The 27,797-nt window shown below is 40.0% G+C and overlaps 1 protein-coding gene and 1 long non-coding RNA gene across 2 annotated transcripts; both read right to left on the bottom strand.

Moving 5' to 3' along the window:
• Positions 1-1,457: 1,457 nt before the first annotated feature.
• On the bottom strand, positions 1,458-21,133 carry LOC141753862 (H-2 class I histocompatibility antigen, Q10 alpha chain-like). Its single transcript, XM_074612485.1, has 11 exons — positions 21,043-21,133; positions 11,599-11,874; positions 10,689-10,979; positions 9,581-9,865; positions 8,877-8,984; positions 7,946-7,969; positions 6,269-6,310; positions 6,057-6,089; positions 5,594-5,647; positions 4,249-4,284; positions 1,458-4,156 (listed from the first exon to the last, which is right to left on the bottom strand). Exons 1-11 carry the CDS (start codon positions 21,107-21,109, stop codon positions 4,089-4,091), a joined length of 1,284 nt encoding a protein of 427 aa, XP_074468586.1. The 5' UTR covers positions 21,110-21,133; the 3' UTR covers positions 1,458-4,088.
• On the bottom strand, positions 16,851-20,400 carry LOC141753878 (uncharacterized). The gene is made up of 3 exons (XR_012590533.1): positions 20,266-20,400; positions 17,624-19,565; positions 16,851-17,519 (listed from the first exon to the last, which is right to left on the bottom strand). It is a non-coding gene; the product is annotated as an uncharacterized LOC141753878 (long non-coding RNA).
• Positions 21,134-27,797: the final 6,664 nt, after the last annotated feature.

Raw genomic sequence — 27,797 nt, 5'->3', positions numbered from 1 at the left:
TGGTGCGATCTGACACTGATGTACCTTGACCTTGGAGTTCACCTCTAATCTCTTTGGAAGTTGTTCTGGGCTCTTTGGTTACCATTCGTATTATCCGTCTCTTCAATATGTCATCAATTTTCCTCTTGCGGCCACGTCCAGGGAGGTTGGCTACAGTCCCATGGACCTTAAACTTCTGAATAATATGAGCAGCTGTAGTCACAGGAACGTCAGGCTGCTTGGAGATGGTCTTATAGCCTTTACCTTTAACATGAAGGTCTATAATGTTCTTTCTGATCTCCTGAGACAACTCTCTCCTTAGCTTTCTGTGGTCCATGTTCAGTGTGGTACACACCATGACACCAAACAGCACAGTGACTACTTTTCACCCTTTAAATAGGCAGACTGACTGATTACAAGTTTGAAGACACCTGTGATGCTAATTACAGGACACACCTTAGTTTAATATGTCCCTATGGTCAAACTATTTTACATCTTTTCTAGGGGTACCATCATTTTTGTCTAGGCCAGTTTCATCAGTTTGTTTTTTAAAATGATTCTGTTGAACCATAATTCAAAAACAACAGCTGATTTTCATTAGTTCATTTTCAGTAAATTTTTATTTATTATTACTTTTGTCAGTTTCAAGTTATTTCAGTGACCATTGTGGGTTTTTCTCTCTTTAACGGAACGTTACCAACAACTTTGCCTACGTCTGTATATATATATACATACATATATATATATATATACATATATTACTGCTATTAATATTAATAATAATAATAATAATAAAGTTGTGAATACAGTGGCTCTGATGTAAACAATTTAATAAAATAAAATAAAGTATAATAAAATGTAAATAACCAGTCATCTAAAAATAAGAAAATTCTGATAACCAGAAGAACACCTTTGAAAGTAAATTAAAACATGTATTTTAATTATTTTGTTATATATATATTACTGTCTTGTGTTTGTCCGTTTCAAAACACCTGGAAAACCCCCTGAAAAATCACCCTAAAAATCCTTATAATCAGAAGAACACCATTGAAAGTAAATTAAAGAATATATATATACATGTTACTGTTAACAAATCTTAAACGGCATCAGAAAAAATTTATAAATTAAATTTGTTATCTCGTGTTTGTCCCCATTTCAAAACACCTGGCAGTCACAGATTTGAGAATCACTAGTAATATATATTGCTATTGTTATATATAATGTAATATGTAATGCTGTATAATATGTGTGTATATATATATACACACACACAATTATATATATATAAATTCTAATATTTAATATATAAATCCATAATTTGTATATACATAATTTATATATTTTAGCTTTTATGCAAAAAGCCATGATGCCGTTGGCCAAAACCAAGATGGCGTTGAAGAGAAGCAGGAAAGTCTGTTAGATTTCTCCTTCTTTTACAAAACTGTTAAATATCCAAAGCAATCATTCACTTCCACTCATCAATGATTTATTATTTATTTCTCAAGTAGATATTGTGCAGCACAAATGTCTTCAAAGTGAAAGCAGGATTTAACCAAAAAATTTATAAAAATGTATATATATATATATATACTTTTTAGACAGAAGCTACAAGTATCTGATATTTGTCACTAGTGTCTTACAATCCACAGCGTCTTTGCGCAAATACATACATGTTCATAACACGTAACTTCAGGATTCACTGGAGATTTTTTAGACTGATGAATGATTTATGACGAATTTAAACTTTTTAGACAGAAGCTACAAATATCTGATATTTGTCACTAGTGTCTTACGATTCACAGCGTGGATCTTAGCAAATACAAACATGTTCATAACACATCATTTCAGGATTCACTGGAGATTTCTTTGACTGACAGATTGATACTAATATTTACTAGAAATAATTGTGCAATAAACAACAAGATAGCAATACATATTCCCCAAAAGAATAAAACACTTTAAAACTATAAAATAAAATGACATTTAAAAGTGACTGTTTGTAACTTCTTACACGTATAAATCCTTGCGGGTCGGTGTCCCATGCGCGCTCGCGTGTGGCTACGCTGTTCAGACAAGACTCCAATACAAACCACATCTAGTGAAGCCCGTCATGCAAAACAGTGTTGGCCGCGGTCGTAGTACGCGGGGGAGACCGTAGCTTTGGTCTCCATGGCCGGAGTCTCTGCTGTACTCTGCTCCTCTGCCTGCCTTCACTCGCACACCGCGCTCGTTTTCGCTCTTTCGCTCCTCTTTCTCTTCCGCAATTTCTGATTCTTACAAACAGTCCCTTTAATATTTCGTGAATAATGATTGTATTTACAAAGCCCACCAGGAACAGCTGCAGTAAAAGACAGAAAATTACCAAAATAATCTGTAAATGTAATTTCTTTCTTTTGCAAACAGTATTCATTTTGGATAAAAAGTGATCAAACCCCTCATTTAAAAACGTTTAATTTCCTCACAATAAATCCAGCACACTAACAAGATATATTTCAGTGACTGGAGCAGATTTTATCGTATTTTTGCACATTCAAAACTTATACAATTCTCATTCTACACGCACGATAAATGATTAAAAGCAACAATACATGGTGTATTTGTTTTAAGTCCAAGCTTAAACCTAAATTTCAGCCTACTTATATAAAACCAGTGTATATAAATTACAACACGTCTCAGTAGAGTGCTGCAGGGATGATGTATTTTTGTATGCCAACCAGGAAGTTAGCATCACCTTGGTTCCCTCGACAAAAAGCCAACGGGATTGTTCCATTGGGTTTTGGATTATTGCAGAAAATAAACTCTGTGGCAAACAAACGTTTATGATACTTACACATTTTGTTCAGCAAAACAACAAATGAACACCACTTTAGGATTTTTTTAAGCATAAATGCAATCGCCAGAAGCAAAAAGCTAACGTTAGGCTATAAACAAACTAGACCACGGTCGGATGAGGGTGAGTATACACAACGAGGCTGTAGATATGAAAATAAATGAATAAATAATTAAATGAATGTCATATGTAGCAAAAATATAAAAAATAAGTGGTCATTAATTAATTGATAAAATGTGACATAAATTGATATTTCTGTTTAAATTTGCTTATTTATGTATTACTCTAAGTATTAATTCCCTTATTATTTACTCCTCTGTTTAATTTTCCCTTTTATTTATTTTTTATTCATTATTTTTGATACATTTAATAACATATTTATCCTGTCATTTATTTATTTATTTTTGATTTTGGCAGGTTACGTCCTCCATAATAAAGGCAGACAAGTCGGCGTGATGACGTTTAGTAAACTCATTTAGCCACGCCTGTTTTAAGACATTTAAAATCTTCAAAATTCCCGAGTGTGATATTTACTCGCGTGTTTTATGTCGTAGAACAAAATCTCTTCAGCTTGTGTTAATCACAGACCTTATTTCAGGCATCGAACTAAAAATCCATTAAAACAAAACACTGACTTCCAGACAAAGGAACAAGAAATGATAAATATGCGATCTCATTTCTGGGTTTTTGGACTCATTCCTGTAGCACTCTATAAGAAGTGGACGTAGTCAGCGTGACCTCACCCATTGGTTTGTGGCCTGCCGTTTTGAAGCCTTGAGTTCGGCAGTTTGGCCGTCGCCATCTTGGTTTTTTGCAACCAGAAGTGACGCGAGAGGGTGGAGCGAAGTACACCCGAACACTGAAAAATCATTTTAAGGTGACCAAAATGTTATAATTAATGTTTAATTAACTTTACGCCGTGGTAGCGACCACAAGGTAGCCCCGCCCTAAAGCATCCCCTGCTTTATGGTCTATCTGACTCTAAATGGGACCATCATTTACTAAATGAACATCTATTTTAGTTCTGATCAATCTGTTTTCATAGAAGTGCCACAACACAAGACCGTGTTGATGCTGTTTGAATATTTACTGAAGTTCAAACTCAGTCCCTGTACTGCCCGACAGATTTACCCTAAACCCATTTAAGAGACTTTTTGTTGTTGTTCTTGTTGATTTCCAGACTCTACTATCAGATTCTACTATCAGATGTATTATTGGTTAATTTGGATCCAGAGAGCACAGTGAGGCTTGATGTACTCTGATGGAAATTATGTTATTCTCAGACTTCCTCTGCATTCCCCTCCAGGAGGCTGGCGGCTTCAGGGGTGGGGGTTTTGTTGCTATCGCCTGCAAAAAGTGAACAGAGGTGATATTTTATATAAACGATAAGACACTAAAAACATAGACGCTCGATGCAGCTTTCAGTCAAAGATACTTACCAGAGATGCCAGAGTCAGAGTCAGACCCACCTGAGCCTGTGAAGAAAAGATCATTATTTAGATGCAGTATGTGTGTAGAAACATGCAGATATCCTGCTTTTAATTCATCCATCGACTGGAAACTAACGATAAAATGTGCTGTCTTACTGAAATCATGAGCTGTGATTCAGCGTCGGCAGAGGAAGACCACCTTTTTTATGCTAAAACGTTGTTTTTTTATGCACTGGCCAAATTTGAGATCACGGGCTATTTTACTTCCATAACATGTCTTCTTTCAGACTAGTCAAACGAAAACATCCAGTGTTTATTTTACTACTTTGTCTATTTACGTCTGTAGATTTCTACTAAATTCACCAAAAGTTAGCGTTAGATAATGCCTCATTTGCATATTTAAAAATACAATTTCAAAAAACTTGTAATACAAAAAATAATTGTCTTAATGTAAGTAATCAACCGGGGAAGTTTCATGGTGATATCTATTAGTTCTTTTCTTTTTCTTTTTTACCATATTCACGTCTTCAAAATGTATGAAATTTAACAATCCACATATTTAAAGGCTGTTTTCTCAAAAGTCATTTTTTTTTCAGACTTTGAGCCAGAAATCTCCACTTTAGTAGCACTTACATCCACCAACTTTCCAGTTTCATTCCTATCTATACTCTCAAGGTTTTTACAGAGGAGTTTGTTCCTATATAAGATAAGATATTCCTTTATAAGTCCTGCAGTGGGGAAATGTGCAGTGTACAGCAGCAAAGGGGATAGTGCAAAAAACAAGATGCATCAGCTAACACAGTAAAAAAAGAGCTAAACAAAGTGTAACAAAATATGAACCATTTAAATAGAAGGAAGTATAAAAATAAGAGCAGTATATACATATTGACAATATCATTCATAGCCTGATTTCTACAACACTTTATTACTAAAAACAGAGAAAATTGATTTTTTTTATGTTTTATGGAGTGACAAAAAGAGATATCCTTGCATATTTAAACATACATTTTCAGAAAACTTGTAATACAAAAAATATCAGTGATCAACTGGGGAAGTTTCACAGTGATTCTATTAGTTACATTTTTTTGACCCTATTCACCATATCTTTAAAGGCCGTTTTCTCAATATTAGTTTTTAACATAATAAATATAAAATATAAATAAAATAAAAGGGGTGGTGTAGGCTTTCAGAAATGTTTTACCATTTGACACATACGGTATATGAACTACCACATTAATATTCATAATATGGGGAGACGATCAACGATTATATGATTTAATTTATGTATTTTAATGTAATGTAGCTTAATGCAAAATTGCTTCTTTGCAACATATTTCTAGAAGAATAGACTTACCAGTGAGAGCTTTGTTCGCCTCGTCAGTGTTGCCGTTGTTGTTACGATTCACGTCTACACACACACACAGGATATATTAGGCCCATCTGCTACAACCTGTTTTTATACATATATATTTTTTACATTGTTTTTTGTTGTACATAATTACATGATTGTTTTCAGGCCTATCAACCCCACACATGAGAGATCATTTAAAAACAGCCACTACCAACAGAACCAATCACTTTGTTTGCCAAGTGATCAAGCCATACTCTTTTCATCCAGTCTTTGTTTGCCCTTTTTTTAAAATCTAATTTATTTGATCAATTTAAATTTGGTTTGACCAGACTTTTGGGTTTCCTCCTTCAGGTTGTAAAAATATAAATGTCATTAGCACAAAAATACTCAAAACTTCAGGAATGAAGTTTATATAACTATAAATAAAGCTTTAATAGAATCTATAGCAGAGAAATAAAACACTTACTTGAGGAAGTCTTTACACCAGTAAGGGGTACACCTGTTAATAAAAACACACAAAAGTTAAAACACACACATATACACAACAAACTATTTTTATCCATTTTAATATTTTTGGGATAATCTTTGTAGGTTGGCATTATTCAGTGTTTTTGTTAACCACCTTTGTAAAAATGGTTACAGCACATGACGTCCTAAACTGTGGACAAAGATACTTACCACTGTTACCAGTGCCATTGCTGTCGAGAGACGGACTTGACCCTGCGAAGGAAAGAAAATCAATTTAGGTCATTTACAAAATGCAGCATCACTTATTTTATTTTTACCAAAATGATAAAAGACAACTTATATAACTTAAATTAGATCTCACAAAGCACTAACATAAACATACAGCACATTAAGATTAACACTGTAATTGTTCTACTTGTTCTGTAGGATGTCTAATGCTGACTTCACGCCAAGCGTGAAGCAAACTTTTTGCGCGGCGCGACTGCATACAAAGTCAATGCAAAGACAATCGAATAGACGCTAGTTCGTAAACCATAGACTGTCTATGGTAAAAACAATAGGGGTGGGAAAAAAGATTTTTTACGATTTTGAAATAGATGTTTTAATGCCAGAATCGATATATTTGCTTCATTTGAGTCTATGTGGAGGTAAAAGGAAGTTACCGCTTTTATTGTTGTAGTCTGAGTAACGTGACGTCATATCCGTTCCGTATCCGTCAACCAAAACAAACCTCAGCAAGCCGAAATTAAAAAGTAGAAACCGGCGAAGGGTCTGCGTGGATACGACCTGCACCCTCAAGTGTTAAATCCAGCGTGGTAAACACTACACATCCAGTAAAGGATAGAAACACTTTGGGTTTCACACATCGGCAGGAAAAGCAGAGCTAGACATCACGGCTAAAGCTGCATGCTAACTCTGTCATGGACAGGAAACTTGATCGTATCGCGCTAATGTGCGGTCGAGCCAGCCGTCGCTCTCATCTCCGTGGTCAATTGGGCCGACGCTACAACTGTAGAGCACCCATATACTGACATTTATGTTCTCTGCATTGAAACGGCCCCGATGGAGCTGACCATGGATGTATAAAGAGAACGGAGCTGACGGGAGAGCTAGAGACCACCTTGGAGAAGTTAGAGGAAGTAGACACGTGGGACTACGTCCGGTTTTCAAAATAAGGTGTTAACAAAAGGAACTGTATATACAAAATACATCTATGTAAATAAGATTGATTGGATTATATTCACCAGAAGTATAAAACATTACATGTCCCTTATAAATTAAAAAGAAAATACCACTAATCTGTGAGGGAAATGTCTTTATTCTTTGACTTTTGGGTTGCTGCAAAAAAGACTGACTTAAGACAGCGTGGACTGAGTTTTATGATCACCTTACACTAAATGATCGAAATCACAGGAGCGCGCCACAACTCTAGCAAAACTCATGATTTTATTCATTGGAAATATGTCTGCTACAGTGAAATAAACAAATGTAATAAATAATTCCTGACAATGATCCTGATATATTTGACTTCAGGACATCTCTGACTACACACATGCTGAAAATCAAACATTTTTACTGGATTAATTTAGATATTTTTCAAAGTAAAAGTCCCTAGAAGTGTATGAATCAACTTTTCCCCATGGTCTAGTGTTAAAAAAGTTAACAAATATCACAAAAAAATCATAATATCGAATTGCAATACTTCAAAATCTCAATACATATCGATATTTTAGGTGTCTGCAATACATTTTGCTGCTGCTGTTGCTTTGCTCCTGGGCTGGTAAACTCCATCTACTGTAGGTAATACACCGACTATGGATAAGTACCTCAGACAACCCCACTTCAAAACCCCCAAACTATCCCTTTAATGTGAAATAAAATAGTTACCTTTGTCGTTTTGGCATGGATTTCCTGTAAATAAAGACAATATTAACACAAACTGTGTAACTGATCATGGATGATATGGTTTAAACCTGCATAGTCTTTCCATTGGCTGAGCCTGCTGACCTTTAAATACACAGTGGTAAACCTCACAGTCAGTATTTAATATCTTTGTGTTCGAGCAATATGACTTAAATTGTTTGTGAAAATAAAAATGTATTTAAACTTTTATTCTCTAAATGTTGATGTGATGAGAGCAAGCTTCATGGTAGAGAAAAAAACACATTAAATTATAGTAAATTATCACATTTCCACACACTATACACTACGTATCTTTTTCACATAATACTTTCACTTCTAACAAAATTAATAAAACAAACTTACGGGACTTTACTGGAAACGTTTAGTAATATGTTATATAATGGTGGTTTTTAATGGTATTTTAAAAGAAAATGTATTAATGTCCTACGGGTAATAGAGGTTATTGTATGTATGTGTGAGGTAGAAACTCAAAACCAGCACTGTGAGCTCAGTGTGACTTATAATAAACACTTTTGCCACATAATGATCGACAGGACGGCTATTCGATGTGACCTCTGAACCCCTCATGAAGTCCATCATAAAATAATAATAACAGACCTTTGCTCCTGATAACGACACCACATCTTAACTTGTGGCTGAAAAGACTGCAACATCAGGTACTTTGTAATTGGTGTAGATACACTATATTGAATACTGCATTACAGTTTATCATCACATATCAATGACTTTGATGTGTCCATGTTGGTCAAATGTTCCTATGAAGCTTAAATCTCGATATTAAATACAGAATTTAGAACAAATATATTCCACTCTTCTGGTATCTTGCTGTTGAAAGAGGACAACAGTTATATATATTATATAATATTATATAATAGTTAAATATTGCACCACCTACTTTTCCACAAGACGACCAGCAGCACAGCGATACCGATCACGATCAAGAGCAGGACCCCAACCACGCCGCCGATGAGAGCACCGTTAGAGCCGTCAGGAAGTGAATGATCTAAAACACAGAAAACATTCACACTAGTCATTTATTCAGTTCACTTTCAACATAATTTCTATTTGTTAGGTTCAATTTAATAATCTTTCTTGTGGCTTAAAAGTACAAGATGTAACTTTACACATTGAAATGTTTAAAAACAACGAGACCTATGTTGTATATGTTGTTGAGTTGTGTTCTTACTAAGGCTGTCAATCAATCATTTTTCATCTGTTCAAAATGTACCTTAAAGGGAGATTTGTCAAGTATTTAATACTCTTATCAACATGGGAGAGGACAAATATGCTGCTTTATGCAAAATGTATGTATATATTTATTATTGTAAATCAATTAATAACACAAAACAATGACAGATATTGTCCAGAAACCCTCACAGGTACTGCATTTAGCATAAAACAATATGCTCAAGTCATAACATGGCAAACTGCAGCCCAACAGGCAACAACAGCTGTCAGTGTGTCAGTGTGCTGACTTGACTATGACTTGCCCCAAACTGCATGTGATTATCATAAAGTGGGCATGTCTGTAAAGGGGAGACTCGTGGGTACCCAGAGAACCCATTTACATTCACACATCTGTAAGAAAGCGTTTCTTACCCCAAACCTTCTCAACATGTACCCCGGTCACAGCATGTATCACTTCACAGGTGTATGTGGACATGTCAGACTTTAAAATCTCCACGTGGTCTCTTCTCTGGAAGGTGTCGTCGCCGTTTGGTCGAGTACCCGATGTAGTCACGCCGTCCTCTCGAGTTAAAATACGGCCGTTCCTTTTGATCTGCAGGATGATGTCTTTTGGGTAGAAACCGGTAGCCAGGCACATCAAAATGACGTTTTTCTCGACATTGGCTTTCTTTGTATACACGAACACCTTTGGGGGAGCTGGGAGGAGAAACCGTAAAGAAAGATCATATTTGTAAGTTATTAATGTTTAATAATAACACCAGTATGATACAAAAACACATACTAGTGATTCTAAAACTAGCAATATCAAACACCACTGCTGAGACTCATACTTCATTTTATAATTTCAGGTCTTTCTTTTGGAGATCATGCTCGTTACTGAATGTGACGTTTGCGAGGGTTGGGATCCGATAGCTGGATAGCTGTTGTTGCACGGTATACCGATACTAGAAAGGTATCACGACACCCTGCCGTTAAAAACGGTACGATATCCCGTTTAATTAGTAGGTTGGCAAATTACATTAATTAGGCTGCCATTAAAACTGTGGTGTTTCTGCCTTCACAGCCAAAACAAAAGGTGATTTCAGATCTCAAATTAATCTTTGAGTTTTAGTGATGTTATTTTTAACTTTACTTAGAAATGCTGAGAGTTGAACCTGAGTGCATTTGATAAGGAAATCTAGAGAATTTAAATTTAATAAAAAATACTACTTAACCATGAATCATAGTTTTTTATGTTTTTCTATGTAAAATGATGATGGAAATGTTGCCACATCTGGAGCTAAAAAATAAAGAAATGGTCACATGCTGACACCCCCTTTTAGAATATGCAAGTAATTCATTTCGTCAGTCGTCTGAACACCACCATTTTTAGATTTTGTGTGAATCCCAATTGTTTCAAGACCATTTAGTTCTATATTTCAACAACCTGCATAATAGTCCTTCCATCACCAAAGTTACTTCTATTATCTCTAATAATAATGACAATAAAAATAGAGAAATGATTTTCAGTCATACTTACAGGCACTTTTTACTTGCTCTGCCTCATATGTCATGAACTTGCCCAGCCAAGCTATGCACTCGTTCTCCAGGTAGCCTTTGGTGTATTCTTTTAGCACCTGAACATCATCCCACTTCCTCTTGGTCTGTTGTGCCGCGTAAATCGGGGCGACCCAGACCGAGTTGGCGTGGTCGAAGGACAGGAAGTCGTTTCCGTCGTAGCTGTACCTGTCAATGCCACGGTGGAACTTCATCGTGCCGTCGGACTGCGTGTCGCCCTCACAGCCGTGCATCCACTGGAGAACATGGACGTCTGAAACCGGAGAGAGGAGCAGGACGGTGACGTCAACAACAACACGCAGACAAGATGAAGAGGTGGGTCACATTTTGATATTTGTGGCTTTCTGGTTTAACATTTAAGAGTAACTGTGACTGAAAATCTCTTTAACTGCCCTCTGTGGTTAAAAGTTTCAAGACTGTTTCCCTTCTGACCCCACCCAGCATCACTGATATGTGTGTGGTTAGAAATGAGCTCTGTTTAACCTGGAACCACACCCAGCAGTGATGTCACAGGGTCCTGGAGTACACCTGGACATCACTGCAGCAAGGTGAGCTATGGGCTACTGCAGAAACATGGCGGTGCAACATGGCAGACTCCATGAACAGTAGATATAAACGGCTCATTCTAAGCTAACAAAAACACAACAATTCTTATTATCAGATTGATTATACACTAAAGAAAACATACTTAATATTATATTCACTTTCTGCCAATAGATCCCCCTAATTGTTACACACTGTTCCTTTAAGTGCATCAAAAAATACAATTAAAACAGTTTTATTCACGCAGACTAGCAATAATACCTGCCTCAATAACATTTATCTCATGGAGAGTTATTATAGATTTTATGGTCAATAAAAAGTGATCTTACCGGAGTCGTTCTGATTCATGCGTTTCTTTAGGATGTCGATGTTGACTTTGAACCACTGCTGCTTGCTCTGGCGGGACTGTGTGCCTTTTTCCCAGTAATCTGGAGTCAGTCGCTCTTTCATCCAGTCCTGTTTGGCAACTTTCTCCTGGTGATCGCTGTCAAAGTAGTCGATCATCCTGCTGTCCAGCTGACCCATGGCTGTGAACTCATGGATGCCCGGGAGTCCAACAGGGTTTTCGGAGAGGGCCGTGTAGATGTAAGTGAGGGAATGTATCTCTGAGAGTCAGACAGATAGAAAGAGACATATTTATTAGACAAGGCAGTAGATTTGACTCATATGTTTTTAATGATCCTAATATTGGGGGCTGGGTCGATTCACCTATCTCCTGATTCGATACCATCACAATACTTGGATGCCGATTCCATATGTGTTGCTATTTTTAAGTATTACGATTCGATATTACAATTCATTGCGATTTTTGTTAACTTTTTTAACAGATATGTCACCGTTGCCATGGCAAACTCGCACTTGGCTAAATTGATGGTGAGGCGCGCCTCCGCCAACCACTCAAACAGTGCACGAATGCGCTGAAGATGAGAATACCAGGTGTCACTGTAAATCACTACGTCGTCCAAATTTACTGAACAGCCCTCCAAACCTGACACAACTCTATTTATTAAGCGCTGGAACGTTGCGGGCGCGTTTCTTAGTCCAAATGGCATTACCTCATAGGAGAATAACCCCGATGGTGTAATAAACGCGGATATCTCCTGCGCGCGCTTAGACAGAGGGACCTGCCAATATCCTTTAAAGGTCACATATTATGCTCATTTCCAGGTTCATAGATGTATTTTAATGTTGCACTAGAACATGTTTACATGCTGCAATGTTCAAAAAACCCTTTATTCTTCTCATACTGCAGCCTGAGTCTGCCTGCCTCAGAGACTAATTCAGCCTCTGTCTGAAAACCACTGATTCACAGCCTGTCTCCTCCCACTCTGCTCTGATTGGTCAGCATTTTCTGTCAATCAAACTTCCTCAACAACAACAGCGTCACCCTCCCCCTCCCTCCCGGAGCAGCTCTCTCTCTCTCTCTTTCTCTCTCTGAGAGACGAGTGGAGAGATAGCAGCTAGAATAAAGTTTATAAACCTGGGCACAGCACCAGCGAAAATAAAGTCCATCCACTGGGTCTTCAGAGGATCCGAAGTGGGTACATGGTGCAAGCTTTTGTGTGGAGTATTGCAGCCAACAACAGAACAAGCGGGTTTTCCTTTCAGCATGTTTACTAGTAAACAGTCGAAATAACAATGGCGGACGCAGCTTGCTGAGCCGGCTACTCCGTGGGCGGGGTTACCAAGCCGGGGTATGGGGTGAGGGGGGTGCTGTTCTGTTTCACTGGAAACAGGAAAGCCATATATGGCTTGCATTTCTGCCTAATGACGTCAGAAGACTAGGAAAAAAGCGAATTTTTATTTCTGCACCCATTTCCGGACAAACGGAGGAGGAGAAAAAGAGAGAGGATGGTCTTTTATGATACTATGGTGGCCTGTAGACACACTGGGGACAGATATTGATGTTTAAAAGACATGGAAAAGTGCATTTTGCATAATATGTGACCTTTAAGTAAATCAAATTTACTTACGAATTTTGCGGACCCCACCTGATCGATACAATCGTCCATCCATGGCAACGGGAACGAGTCTGATTTTGTCACAGCATTTACCTTTCTCATATCTGTACAAAACCGAGGTGTTTTGTCAGGCTTCGGTATCAAAATGCAAGGGGAGGCCCAACTTGAGGACGACGGCACAGCAATGTTATTTTGGAGCATATAATCAACTCCTGCGTGGAGATATTTGCGCTTATCTGGTGACATTCGATAAAAACGCTGTTTAATCGGCCGCGCATCTCTGACATCAATATCATGCTCAATCCAATCCGTGCGTGATGGCACGTCGCCAAACAGACAGGGATACCTCCGTACAAGCTGAGACAGTTCATTACATTTTGACTCAGGTAAATGGGACAACAGTTTATCTAAGTTTCCAAGCGACTCAGAATTTTTTAACCGGCCACAGAGCAAACTTTCATCCGGCTCCGGCACACCATCTCCCTCATGCGCAACAGAGACTGAACTGACACTCAGAGCCGGACGCACACAAGCCTGTCCCGCATCAGTACCAGACACACGTACATAATATGGCTTTAGAAGATTTACATGACACAGCTGTTTTTGTTTTTTCCGCCCTGGTGTCGCAATCAAATAATTCAAGTCGGAAATCTTCTCAGTGACAGTGTAAGGGCCAGTATACTTAGCCTGAAACGGCGACCCCACAATTGGCATGAGAGCCAGGACCTGGTCTCCCGGACTAAACTCATGGCGTTCTGTGCGACGATCATATATCTTTTTCATTTTATTTTGGGACATTTGTAATTTTTCCCTAGCCATACTACCCGCTACAAACAATCGATGTCTGAAACCATTTACAAAGTCGATCAAATTTTTTGGCGGCTCGGTATCCACCAAGCTGTCCTTCAGCACTGCCAAAGGGCCACGCAAAGTATGTCCAAAAACCAGCTCGTTCGGACTAAACCCCGTACTCTCCTGCACTACCTCCCTCGCTGCCAACATCAAAAACGGAAGACCCTCTTCCCAATCCCTGTCCAACTCAGTGCAATATGCACGAAGGAGCGATTTCAACGTCTGATGGAACCTCTCCAAAGCGCCTTGGCTTTGCGCATGATAAGCCGACGACTGATTATGTTTTATGCGCAAAAGCTTTAACACTTGGGCAAACATGTGGGACGTAAAATTTGACCCCTGGTCACTCTGGATAACTTTTGGAATGCCAAACACTGAAATGAACTGAGACAGGTGTCATGTTATCACCTGGGCAGTGTAGTAGTTTCCCTGTGTTTCCTCTGTTTCCCTGTCCTTTTGTCTCCTGTGTGTTTTACCCTGTTAGTCTGGTCTGTCTGTCGAGAAGGAGGTGTGGCCATCTCCTCCTCCCTCTCCTGGGCGGTGGTTGCTGGAGCAGCTGACACCAATCATCTAATCAAGACACACTCTGCAGTATATCAACCCTGGTCTTCCTGCCACTCATCGCCAGATCGTTTTCGTCGCCACAGTGGTAGTACGCTTTCAGGCTCACTTACCTTGCTCATTAGCTTCCTTATTGACTTTGTACTTTCTCGCTTTGATCCTGTTGTGCTCATCCTGTTTTTGTATTTTTTGCCCTAGTGTGGTATACTTACCTGCCAGTTGCCTCCGCTTCCTGCTGCACCTACCTGCTCAATCTCCAACCTCATTGCTTCCTCTTGGATCACAGTGGACTGGGATTACCATCTGGAGGAACACCAGAACCCCATTCCCCATGCTCCTCGCTCCCCTTTAAGACTTTCAGTCTTCATTCCATCCACAACCGACTTGGAGAACCCTGCCCTGTCCACTATTTAAATTTATTATTATTAATAAATTCTTTCTTGTTACACCTTTAAAACCTGACTAGTGTGTGCTGCTTTGGGTCCACGTTTTGTTTAACCAGAACATAACAGGGCTTTTACCACAGCTTTGGTAGTAATTGAGCGCAACGGGTACGCAGCAGGATACCTAGTGCTCCGACACATAACGGTAAGCAAATACTTACAACCTGATTTAGAGCACGGCAACGGACCAACACAGTCCACAATAAGGTGATCAAAGGGTTCACTTAGGGCAGGAATGGGCTGCAGTGGAGCGGGCTTGATGCACTGGTTCGGTTTTCCCGTTAACTGGCACACATGACAAGTTTGTATATATGAGGAGACGTCTCTTTTTACGTGTGGCCAAAAGAAATGCCTTAAGATGTTGAGATATGTTTTTCTGACGCCAAAGTGTCCACATTCATCGTGGCCCACTTTTAAGACCATGGGACGAAACTTAGCCGGCACCACCAACTGGAATACTGCATCTCCCACAACATCATTACGCAGAGAAATCCACTTCCTGAACAACAGCCCATTCTGCAAAACGTACCCACTGACAGCACTGTCGATCTCCACAGCAGACAAAACACGGTCAAATATCTCTTTTAGAGAGGGGTCACTCAGCTCACTATGTGACACTGACAACGGAAAATCAGAGAGAGGAGGAACCTCCAACTCAACGTCATCATATTTACCGTCTGACAGCGCATCCAGCTCGGCCCCAGCCATTGCGCGTGTGACCGCACAGGCCGAACCGACTTCTGGTAAGCAACTGGAGCAGTAATCAGCACCAGAGTCAACCGGACAGAGTGTAATAACAGGTGAAGGAGGAGTGTCGGCCCAAACACAGCTACCAGCCAAGCCGTTTCCCAAAATGAAATGAACACCATCAATGGGCAGCGCCGGGCGCACTCCTACCGCTACCTCACCGTTCACAGCTCAAAGTCATTTTATGCAATGGAATAGGCAAAACTGTCAATCCCATCCCGCGACTGAGGATACAGTCACCAGTGTCAGTCTCTGCCGACAAAGGCAACACAGAGTCCACTATGTAGGAGTCATGAGCTCCTGTATCCCTCAGGATTTTTATCGGGACCTTGGCATCACTTCCTACAAGTGAAACAAAACCCCCTCTAATGAAAGGAGCATAAGCAGTCAAAACGTCCAGTTCACAAGAATTAGAGGTAAGCTCATCAGAAACACCGCCATTACAAACGGGCGCAGCGAAAGCAGCAGGCTTAACGCCATGATGCCTCCCTCCTCTGCTTCTTGTCTGTAACAAAGAACAGTCAGCTTTCCAGTGACCTCTTTCGTGACAATAATTACAACTTTTACTGCTGTCAAAGTTGCTTCGAGGCTTAGAGTCAGCCCTAAATGGACCAGCTTTTCCTTCTCTTCTGACGTCATTGGAGAATTGCAAGCCATGTAAGGGTTTCCTGGTCTAACCAGAGCAGAACCTTCAGCTAGCTGACCCCACCCCACACTCTCAACCGAACTATGAGCAAAGTAGCTCCCGTTAGTCTGCAAGAACCAGCAGAACAGTCTTCATGTACTCCCATCATCTAAATATAACATGTTCTTTCACAAAGGCTTTATGTAATTACACTGTTTAAACAGATGATATTTATATATTATATATATTTGATGTCATGCATGTAGCAGAGTACAGGTAGTAAATAGTGACTTGTAAGCAACACAACACATTTCTGTTTCACAGTCAAACTTTATTTGAGTTGACAGATGACAATATTAATTATTCACAGCATTTGTAATCATCTCACCTGTTAGTTAGTTATGTGACATGGTACAGGAGAAAGTCTTCAGCTCTGGTAAACTATGGTAAGCTAAGCTCCGGTGGTCTGTAGTCATGGTAACACAGAGACGGCTACTACTGTAAATAATATACCATTACTCTGATCTTCCATACATTTATCTTTTAGCAGAAATAATGAACTGACTACTGTTTCACATCTTCTATTTTCCACCCTGATGGTCGCTGTGTTTACACACCGTGTCATAGCGGTAGCATGTAGCTAAGCCGTTAGCATGTAGCTACATGCTAACGGGTTAGCTCTGTATCTCCATCTGCTCTCAGCTGTCTGCTCTCAGCTGTCTGCTCTCAGCTGTCTGCTCTCAGCTGTCTGCTCTCAGCTGTCTGCTCTCCTCTGTCTGCTCTCCTCTGTCTGCTCTCCTCTGTCTGCTCTCAGCTGTCTGCTCTCAGCTGTCTGCTCTCAGCTGTCTGCTCTCCTCTGTCTGCTCTCCTCTGTCTGCTCTCCTCTGTCTGCTCACAGCTGTCTGCTCTCAGCTGTCTGCTCTCAGCTGTCTGCTCTCCTCTGTCTGCTCTCCTCTGTCTGCTCTCAGCTGTCTGCTCTCCTCTGTCTGCTCACAGCTGTCTGCTCACAGCTGTCTGTTCTCCTCTGGGATGATTCTGTCGGTCATTTCTCACAGATGGATCTGTAAAGACAGATGTAAAACAGAGTGTATGTTTACGGTTTACAGAGTTGATGCATAAGGTAAACACTGAGCTAACTAACAGAGCTATAAACAGCATTATTTACCTGAGAGAAACCGTCAGGAGAACCTGGAATCTGGACCGCAGATGTTCATTTGTCGCCGATTTCTGATCAGATTCCTCCGGTAACGTGCGCTGGGTGAAGTTTCTGGTTTATAAACTTTAAAGTAGTTTGCAGTAAGCAGGCATATTCAGGCTGACAGTATGAGAAGAATAAAGGGTTTTTTGAACATTGCAGCATGTAAACATGTTCTAGTGCAACATTAAAATACATCTATGAACCTGGAAATGAGCATAATATGAGATCTTTAAAATGATCTTGCGGAAATTCAACACGTCTGCCCATTTCTTTTTTCCCCAAGACCTGAAACGCTGGCGATATGCCTCCGGCACCAGCTCATAAGCTTTAAGCACAGCTGACTTTATTTTGGAATAACTAGAGCTATCTTCCAGGCTCAGAGACGAATAGGCTTCCTGTGCTTTCCCTGTGAGAACAAACTGGAGCATCAGGGCGCAGTCCGCATCCGGCCAGTTCCTAGCTCTGGTGACACGCTCGAACAACACAAAAAAAGTATCTGGATCCCTCTCATTAAACGGTGGCAAGAGACGCAAATGACTAACATCAAAGGGCCGCCCACCAGGCCTAGGCACTTGCCCATCCTGATCCCTACTGGGCCCTTTAACATCTTTACCCAAAGACAACCGATAACTCTCCAAATCTACCTTGGCCTTTTCTGTCTGCTGGCGTATCATCTCCACCTCAATTTGTTTTTTAACATCCAATTCATGTTTACGCGTCTCATGCTCCATCTGCAGCAAGAGAAGCTCTTTTTGTTGTTCAAATGTTAAGCCCTGTGTCTGAATTGAAATAGCAGCTCCAGCTGGAGAGGGCTCTTCTCTGTCTGCTGTCATAACACCCATTTCAATCAATTTTAACTTCAACGCCACTTTAATGCTTTCTTTATTAAGACGCTTATCTGCCACAACCACAGAATAATGTTCAGCAATTTTAAGCAACTGTTCCTTTGTGCACTTCTCTAAGGCCTCCTCGGATGGAGCAGCAATGAAGGCCTCACTTTCAGCCATTTTCACCTTTAAATCAAACAATTTAACAAACAAACTTTGCTCTCAAACAGGACCAGAAATACGCAGCAAAGCTCCTCTGTGCGCACTAGGAGGACAGAATCCTCAGCCGGTTTGAAGTTTCCCCGCTACCTAAACAGCCAGACCCCTGACTAAGCTCCCCCCTAGTCTTCATGCGGTTACTTGTGATGGGTATTTACGCACTGAAGCCCGCTGGGTCAGGGGGGCGACTAGCGAACTAGCAACCCTCCCGAGTCCATGGAAATGTTCCCGAAGCCGAAGCCTCTCACACGTTTACCATATACAAAACTCCACAAATCAACTTACCCTGCTAAACCCACTCAAATGATCTGTGTCCTTTCCCTTAATCACAAACTTGCTCGTGCACGAGCAAACAAATGTTTACCGCCACTCATAAACAAAGGAACAAAGGAACCGGAGTGCACCGCAAGCGCTCCAACTACCTTTACGCACGCGTGCCACAACCTGCCCCGCGCACCAAACTACAAAACCTGCACTGAAGTACAACACCTACAGCCAGGAAAATGCAACGAAAAGGACGAGCCCCCAATTTGTCATAACCCGGCCCGTGGGCCAGGACACGGGAACGGACACAAAATGCCAAATAATATAAAGTATTTATTATAACAAATAATATGAATTAAGAATTAAATGTACTTATGGAGTGTGTTAGTCAGTGAAATCAGTAGTGTCAATGTAGGTGTGCTTGAATAACGTAGTGTGAGGTGTTGTGAAGTAAAAAGTCCAACAAAAGCTAAGCAAAGCAAAAGTGGTTGCAGGCAGCCGGCAGGAATAGAGAGAGAGAGGCACGGGAAGCCGGCCTTTATATCCGGTGGAGCACCGGGCCCAGGTGCTCCAGATCAGCCAGGGATTCCAATCAGCTCCTTAAACACAACACAGGCACGTCACTATTACATCACACCTCTGCAGACAAGCAGGGGGCCGTCACAACTGTCATTTTGAAATAATAAATAAAAAAGCTTGCTTCATACCTTTTTTATTATTATCTATTTATTTGTATTGTTTTTTTTATTTATTTATTATTTATTTTATGTTGGTTTTGTTTAATTTCTGTTGTCCTCTTATGTTTGTCACAGCTCTTTGTTTCTGTTTTCACTATGCTTCTTTTGTATATAAATGTTTTTAATGTTTTCTGCTGTTACTATGGATACTGTCATTTTATAATAATAAAAAAAAAAGAGCTTGCTTCATACCTTTTTTTGTATTATCTATTTATTTTTGTTGTTTTTTTAATTTATTTATTTTTATTTTATGTTGATTTTGTTTAATTTCTGTTGTCCTCTTATGTTTGGCACAGCTCTTTGTTTAATTAATTAATTTAATTAATTAATTAATTAATTAAAAATGGAACTTGCTTCCTTCCATGTTACACACGCAGACTGAATTACTACTAACATTACTATTAAAGTACTAAATCCACATTTATAAAGGTTTGTTTCGACGTACTGGACCTGTGGAATAAATGTACATTACAAACATATAAACAACCACCGCCCATTTTAACACATTCAGCTAAAACAACAGCCAGAAACGACGACGTCACAACATCGTGTCTCAACTTACCGCCTTTCACCGTCAGTCCTGTCCCCAAAAGGACAAAGACTGCGATCAGATTCATCTTCACCTCAAACCAGACGTGTCTCGTTAGTAAAGGTCGTGTTTAGTCTCCGCGCTCAGCGCGTCCGTCCGCGGTGATCTGCTGCTGCTGCTGAAGGGTGCGTTCAGGGGAGGGTCGTAAATTAGAGACGCATGTCGCAATCCAGTTACATCCAACTTTTTAAACACTTTTAACGACTTTAGCTCGTGCTGCTATTCCAAATGGATTCATTTATGAAAAACTACTTAAGTTATGGTGACAATAACATAACACAACCTTTACTCATGTTTGATGGACTTGAACTAACAGATAATAAGTGTAACAATAAGCATTTTTGTAAAACTTTTAGTACTGTATTTATATTAATTATATTGTGTATTATATCTATAGATATCTATATCTATATATCTATAGATATATATATATATATGTATGTATATATACATATATACATATATGTGTGTATATATATATACATACATATGTGTATGTATGTATATATATGTATATATATGTACATATATATATAGTATAATGTTTATTATTTGGTGTGATATAACTATGGGACATGCCCAAACACATGTTGTAGAAGTAGTGTGTAGTTAGATACAGCAGTGTAAGTACACAACATCTGTAGTTAGCTAGTTGGTTAGCTATAAATTAGCTGTTTACTGTAAACGGCTGTAAAACAGAGGCGTTTTTACTTCCTTTTTCACAAATGTGAGCGTCTACAGTCAATTTACCGCCTGCAGTCGGCTCTAAGTTCAGAAACATGAACGGTAAAAACAGAAATATCGGTCTGGGTATCATCGGATAATCCGTTATTCCTTTTGAATTCAAAAACGAAAAAACGATTTTTTATTTTTTCGTTTTAAACCAAAAACGAGAAAACGGACGTTTTCTCGGTTTTGGATTCTGAATCCAAAAATGAAAAACGGATCCAATCCAGGACGTTTTTTGTTTTTGCTAATTCCTTTTATCATTATTCATTTTTGATTGAAGAACAAGAGTCACGTGGGTTTTTAGTTTTTTCGTTTTAAACCACAAACGAAAAATGGAATCACGTGGTGGCCTGTTTGTTTTTTGTTTCCAAACGAAAAACGAAAAAACCAAATTAAAAAAACGATCCGATTTTAGTTTCTTCAAGTTTCTTTCTGTCATTTTCTGTTTTATATCGAAGAGCGGAGAACGCCAAACACGTGACCCGGAAGTGAAGGCAAACATGTCAAAATAAAAGCCAAGAAGATAGTTTGGTCATTCTATAGAGGTGTGACATTATTTAAGCACAGGATCGAAGTAACAGTAGAAGATAAATAGGCTAAATAAATACACAAATAAATACATACATAAATATTTTTTTGTTTTGTTCTTTTCATTAACACATGAATGTCTTTTATCCAAAAAGTGTGTGATAAATTACAGGGAGGGTCTCTACAGATGTTATACAGAACTCTCACGTAATTGACAATTTTCTCTCTCACACCCTCACTATGGGCTGTTTCTTTAGGTGCTTCTCATTTCAGCATTTTTCGCCTCCTCGTCTCCTCGCTCCTCGATCCTCCGGCTATAGCTGCATCCCAAAGCTCTTAATTGCATCCCTGTTTCCCTCACTTGCGTCTCATCCTTGCGTCTTAGGGTACGTCCCAAAGCTCTTAATTTTCGTTTCCTCGCTCCTCGATCCTCGCTTGAACCGGAAGTTGTTCTGGTGCGCCATCTTGAAGACCGTCCCAAAGCCCTTATTTGTGCATCGAGGAGCGAGGATCGAGGATCGAGGAGGCTTGCCGGAGGAGCTATGGCTGCGTTCCAAAGCTCTTAATTGCATCCCTGTTTCCCTCACTTGCGTCTCATCCTTGCGTCTTAGGCTGCATCCCAAAGCTCTTAATTGCATCCCTGTTTCCCTCACTTGCGTCTCATCCTTGCGTCTTAGTCCCTCCCACCAGGGAAGCATGGAGAGACGCAAGGAAACCATGCGAGGAGAGAGGAAACGAGGAAATTCGATTTAAGCGACATGGGACGGTCGTTTCCTCTGAAGCGTCACGTGAAGCGACGTCCGTTTCTGATGACAGCAGCAGCTGATCACAGCTGGATCAGCTGTCAGTCAACTTTAACAGCTGTTTGTGTCTGAACTGTACTAATACTAATAAAGACAAGTGCAAGCTGCAGCCTGTATTTCTACTGTGGACTGCTTAGAGGCTCAGGAAACATCTCTACTGGATCAATAACTTTATATTATTTATTCATTATTAGCGTCTGTAGTTATTGATATTCTGATTGTGAGTTAATTATTTCATAACCCAGAATATGACTATGGTGTTTTTTTAACACTGGACATTATTTATTAGGCTAAAGGGAAAATGTAAATGATGTATATCAAACCCGACATTCAGGAATGATCAGCCTCATGTGACTGAATGGAAATGAGGATAAATGATGTAAAAGGTGTTTGTTGCTGACAGACAGACTCTCCTTTTCTCTCTGACTTTAATAGTTTCATAAATAAAAGTTAACGGGGGAAATAACAGATCATGAAAAGAAAAATCATTCTAATAAATGCAGAAAGTTATTTTAAGTCAGTTTATCTGGTATTATAAACCCCTCTGACTGTCAGGCTGCTTCACTGACAGTGTGTGAAGGAGAGATACTGCAGGTCCTTCTGCTGCTGCTCAGAGCTTCAATTAACACACATTATAACTAGATGGTGAATCAGAAGACAACTAAACTATAAAACGTTTAATCTGTGATCTGTCTTCACTCCGGTATGAAACTCTAGTGATGTTGAGAGGTAAAGTTATCAGATCAGTCTGATCGGCAGCAGCGTCCAATCAGTAACTGATATCCAATAAGGGGGCGTGTCGGTCGGCAAAAGACTTCCGTGCAGGATACACTGGTGTATCCTCGCTCATAGCTCCTCCGGCAAGCCTCCTCGATCCTCGATCCTCGCTCCTCGATGCACAAATAAGGGCTTTGGGACGGTCTTCAAAATGGCGCACCAGAACTACTTCCGGTTCAAGCGAGGATCGAGGAGCGAGGAAACGAAAATTAAGAGCTTTGGGATGCAGCCTTAGTCCCTCCCACCAGGGAAGCATGGAGAGACGCAAGGAAACCATGCGAGGAGAGAGGAAACGAGGAAATACGATTTAAGCGACATGAGACGGGCTGCATCCCAAAGCTCTTAATTTTCGTTTCCTCGCTCCTCGATCCTCGCTTGAACCGGAAGTAGTTCTGGTGCGCCATTTTGAAGACCGTCCCAAAGCCCTTATTTGTGCATCGAGGAGCGAGGATCGAGGATCGAGGAGGCTTGCCGGAGGAGCTATGAGCGAGGATACACCAGTATATCCTCCACGGAAGTCTTTTACCGACCGACACGCCCCCTTATTGGATATCAGTTACTGATTGGACGCTGCTGCTGATCAGACTGATCTAATAACTTTACCTCTCAACATCACTGAGTTTCATACCGGAGTGAAAACAGATCACAGATTAAACGTTTTATAGTTTAGTTGTCTTCTGATTCATCATCTAGTTCAAATCTGTGTTAATTGAAACTCTGAACAGCAGCAGAAGGACCTGCAGTAGCTCTGCTTCACACAGCGTCAGTGAAGCAGCCTGACACTGAGAGGGGTTTATAATACCTGATGAACTGATTCAAAATAACTTTCTGCATTTTTTAGAAAGATTTGTCTTTTCATGATCTGTTATTTCCCCCGTTAACTTTTATTAATGATACTATTAAAGTCAGAGAGAAAAGGAGAGTCTGTCTGTCAGCAACAAACACCTTTTACATCATTTATCCTCATTTCCATTCAGTCACATGAGGCTGATCATTCCTGAACGTCGGGTTTGATATACATCATTTACATTTTCCCTTTAGCCTAATAAATAATGTCCAGTGTTCAAAAAACACCATAGTCATATTCTGGGTTATGAAATAATTAACTCACAATCAGAATATCAATAACTACAGACGCTAATAATGAATAAATAGTATAAAGAGCACTTGTCTTTATTAGTATTAGTACAGTTCAGACATAAACAGCTGTTAAAGTTGACTGACAGCTGATCCAGCTGTGATCAGCTGCTGCTGTCATCAGAGACGGACGTCGCTTCACGTGACGCTTCAGAGGAAACGACCGTCTCATGTCGCTTAAATCGTATTTCCTCGTTTCCTCTCTCCTCGCATGGTTTCCTTGGCTGCATCCCAAAACTCTTAATTTTCATTTCCTCGCTCCTCGATCCTCGCTTGAACCGGAAGTAGTTCTGGTGCGCCATTTTGAAGACCGTCCCAAAGCCCTTATTTGTGCATCGAGGAGCGAGGATCGAGGATCGAGGAGGCTTGCCGGAGGAGCTATGAGCGAGGATACACCAGTGTATCCTGCACGGAAGTCTTTTGCCGACCGACACGCCCCCTTATTGGATATCAGTTACTGATTGGACGCTGCTGCTGATCAGACTGATCTGATAACTTTACCTCTCAGCATCACTGAGTTTCATACCGGAGTGAAAACAGATCACAGATTAAACGTTTTATAGTTTAGTTGTCTTCTGATTCACCATCTAGTTATAATGTGTGTTAACTGAAGCTCTGAGCAGCAGAAGGACCTGCAGTATCTCTGCTTCACACACCGTCAGTGAAGCAGCCTGACAGTCAGAGAGGTTTATAATACCTGACAAACTGACTTAAAATAACTTTCTGCATTTATTAGAATGATTTGTCTTTTCATGATCTGTTATTTCCCCGTTAACTTTTATTTATGAAACTATTAAAGTCAGAGAGAGAAGGAGAGTCTGTCTGTCTGTCAGCAACAAACACCTTTTACATCATTTATCCTCATTTCCATTCAGTCACATGAGGCTGATCATTCCTGAACGTCGGGTTTGATATGAGTTACATCATTTACATTTTCCCTTTAGCACAATAAATAATGTCCAGTGTTCAAAAAACACCATAGTCATATTCTGGGTTATGAAATAATTAACTCACAATCAGAATATCAATAACTACAGACTCTAATAATGAATAAATAATATAAAGTTATTGATCCAGTAGAGATGGTTCCTGAGCCTCTAAGCAGGACTCAGTAGAACTACAGACTGCAGCTTGCACTTGTCTTTATTAGTATTAGTACAGTTCAGACACAAACAGCTGTTAAAGTTGACTGACAGCTGATCCAGCTGTGATCAGCTGCTGCTGTCATCAGAAACGGACGTCGCTTCAAGTGATGCTTCAGAGGAAACGACCGTCCCATGTCGCTTAAATCGAATTTCCTCGTTTCCTCTCTCCTCGCATGGTTTCCTTGCGTCTTTCCATGCTTCCCTGGTGGGAGGGACTAAGACGCAAGGATGAGACGCAAGTGAGGGAAACAGGGATGCAATTAAGAGTTTTGGGATGCAGCCCTTGCGTCTCTCCATGCTTCCCTGGTGGGAGGGACTAAGGGTGCGTCCCAAAGCTCTTAATTTTCGTTTCCTCGCTCCTCGATCCTCGCTTGAACCGGAAGTTGTTCTGGTGCGCCATTTTGAAGACCGTCCCAAAGCTCTTATTTGTGCATCGAGGAGCGAGGATCGAGGAGCGAGGAGGCTTGCCGGAGGAGCTATGAGCGAGGATACACCAGTGTATCCTGCACGGAAGTCTTTTACCGACCGACACGCCCCCTTATTGGAGATCAGTTACTGATTGGACGCTGCTGCCGATCAGACTGATCTGATAACTTTACCTCTCAACATCACTGAGTTTCATACCGGAGTGAAGACAGATCACAGAGTAACGTTTTATAGTTTAGTTGTCTTCTGATTCACCATCTAGTTCAAATCTGTAGTCTGTAGCTTTGGCATGCATCCCAAAACTCTTAATTGCATCCCTGTTTCCCTCACTTGCGTCTCATCCTTGCGTCTTAGTCCCTCCCACCAGGGAAGCATGGAGAGACGCAAGGAAACCATGCGAGGAGAGAGGAAACGAGGAAATACGATTTAAGCGACATGGGACGGTCGTTTCCTCTGAAGCGTCACGTGAAGCGACGTCCATTTCTGATGACAGCAGCAGCTGATCACAACTGGATCAGCTGTCAGTCAGCTTTAACAGCTGTTTGTGTCTGAACTGTAGTAATACTAATAAAGACAAGTGCTCTTTATACTATTTATTCATTATTAGAGTCTGTAGTTATTGATATTCTGGTTGTGAGTTAATTATTTAATAACCCAGAATATGACTATGGTGTTTTTTGAACACTGGACATTATTTATTAGGCTAAAGGGAAAATGTAAATGATGTATATCAAACCCGACATTCAGGAATGATCAGCCTCATGTGACTGAATGGAAATGAGGATAAATGATGTAAAAGGTGTTTGTTGCTGACAGACAGACTCTCCTTTTCTCTCTGACTTTAATAGTTCCATAAATAAAAGTTAACGGGGGAAATAACAGATCATGAAAAGAAAAATCATTCTAATAAATGCAGAAAGTTATTTTAAGTCAGTTTGTCAGGTATTATAAACCCCTCTGACTGTCAGGCTGCTTCACTGACGGTGTGTGAAGCAGAGATACTGCAGGTCCTTCTGCTGCTCAGAGCTTCAGTTAACACACATTATAACTAGATGGTGAATCAGAAGACAACTAAACTATAAAACGTTTAATCTGTGATCTGTTTTCACTCCGGTATGAAACTCAGTGATGCTGAGAGGTAAAGTTATCAGATCAGTCTGATCAGCAGCGTCCAATCAGTAACTGATCTCCAATAAGGGGGCGTGTCGGTCGGCAAAAGACTTCCGTGCAGGATACACTGGTGTATCCTCGCTCATAGCTCCTCGCTCCTCGCTCCTCGATCCTCGATCCTCGCTCCTCGATCCTCGCTCCTCGATCCTCGCTCCTTGATCCTCGCTCCTCGATCCTCGATGCACAAATAAGGGCTTTGGAACGGTCTTCAAAATGGCGCAGCAGAACAACTTCCTGTTCAAGCGAGGATCGAGGAGCGAGGAAATGAAAATTAAGAGCTTTGGCACGCACACATTGTGTTAAATTTAACAGTTTAGTTCCTGTAGTGTGTGGAGAGCAACAACGATTTGGCCAAAACAGCAAACCACACAGAGATTCATTCATCAACAAGAGTCAACAAGTGATTTTCTTTTTGTTATATATATATATATTTGTTTATTTATTTATTATTTAAGCACAAAAGCTAATCTAATTAGGCAACAAACAAAAAGAAAATCACTTGTTGACTCTTGTTGATGAATGAATCTCTGTGTGTGTGGTTTGCTGTTTTGGCCAAATCGTGAATACATACATTCACACATATATATACAAATAAATAAACAAATATATACATATATATATACACATGCATATATACAGTGCCGTGAAAAAGTATTTGCCCCCTTCCTGATTTCTTATGTTTTTGCATATTTGTCACACTTAAATGTTTCAGATCATTAAACAAATTTTAATGTAAGACAAAGATAACCCAAGTAAACACAAAATGCAGTTTTTAAATAATGATTTCATT

The sequence above is a fragment of the Sebastes fasciatus genome, chromosome 17 (genome assembly GCF_043250625.1).
Source record: "Sebastes fasciatus isolate fSebFas1 chromosome 17, fSebFas1.pri, whole genome shotgun sequence".
NCBI classification, from domain to species: Eukaryota; Metazoa; Chordata; class Actinopteri; order Perciformes; family Sebastidae; genus Sebastes; species Sebastes fasciatus.
This window is presented reverse-complemented; position numbering and strand designations above follow the sequence as displayed.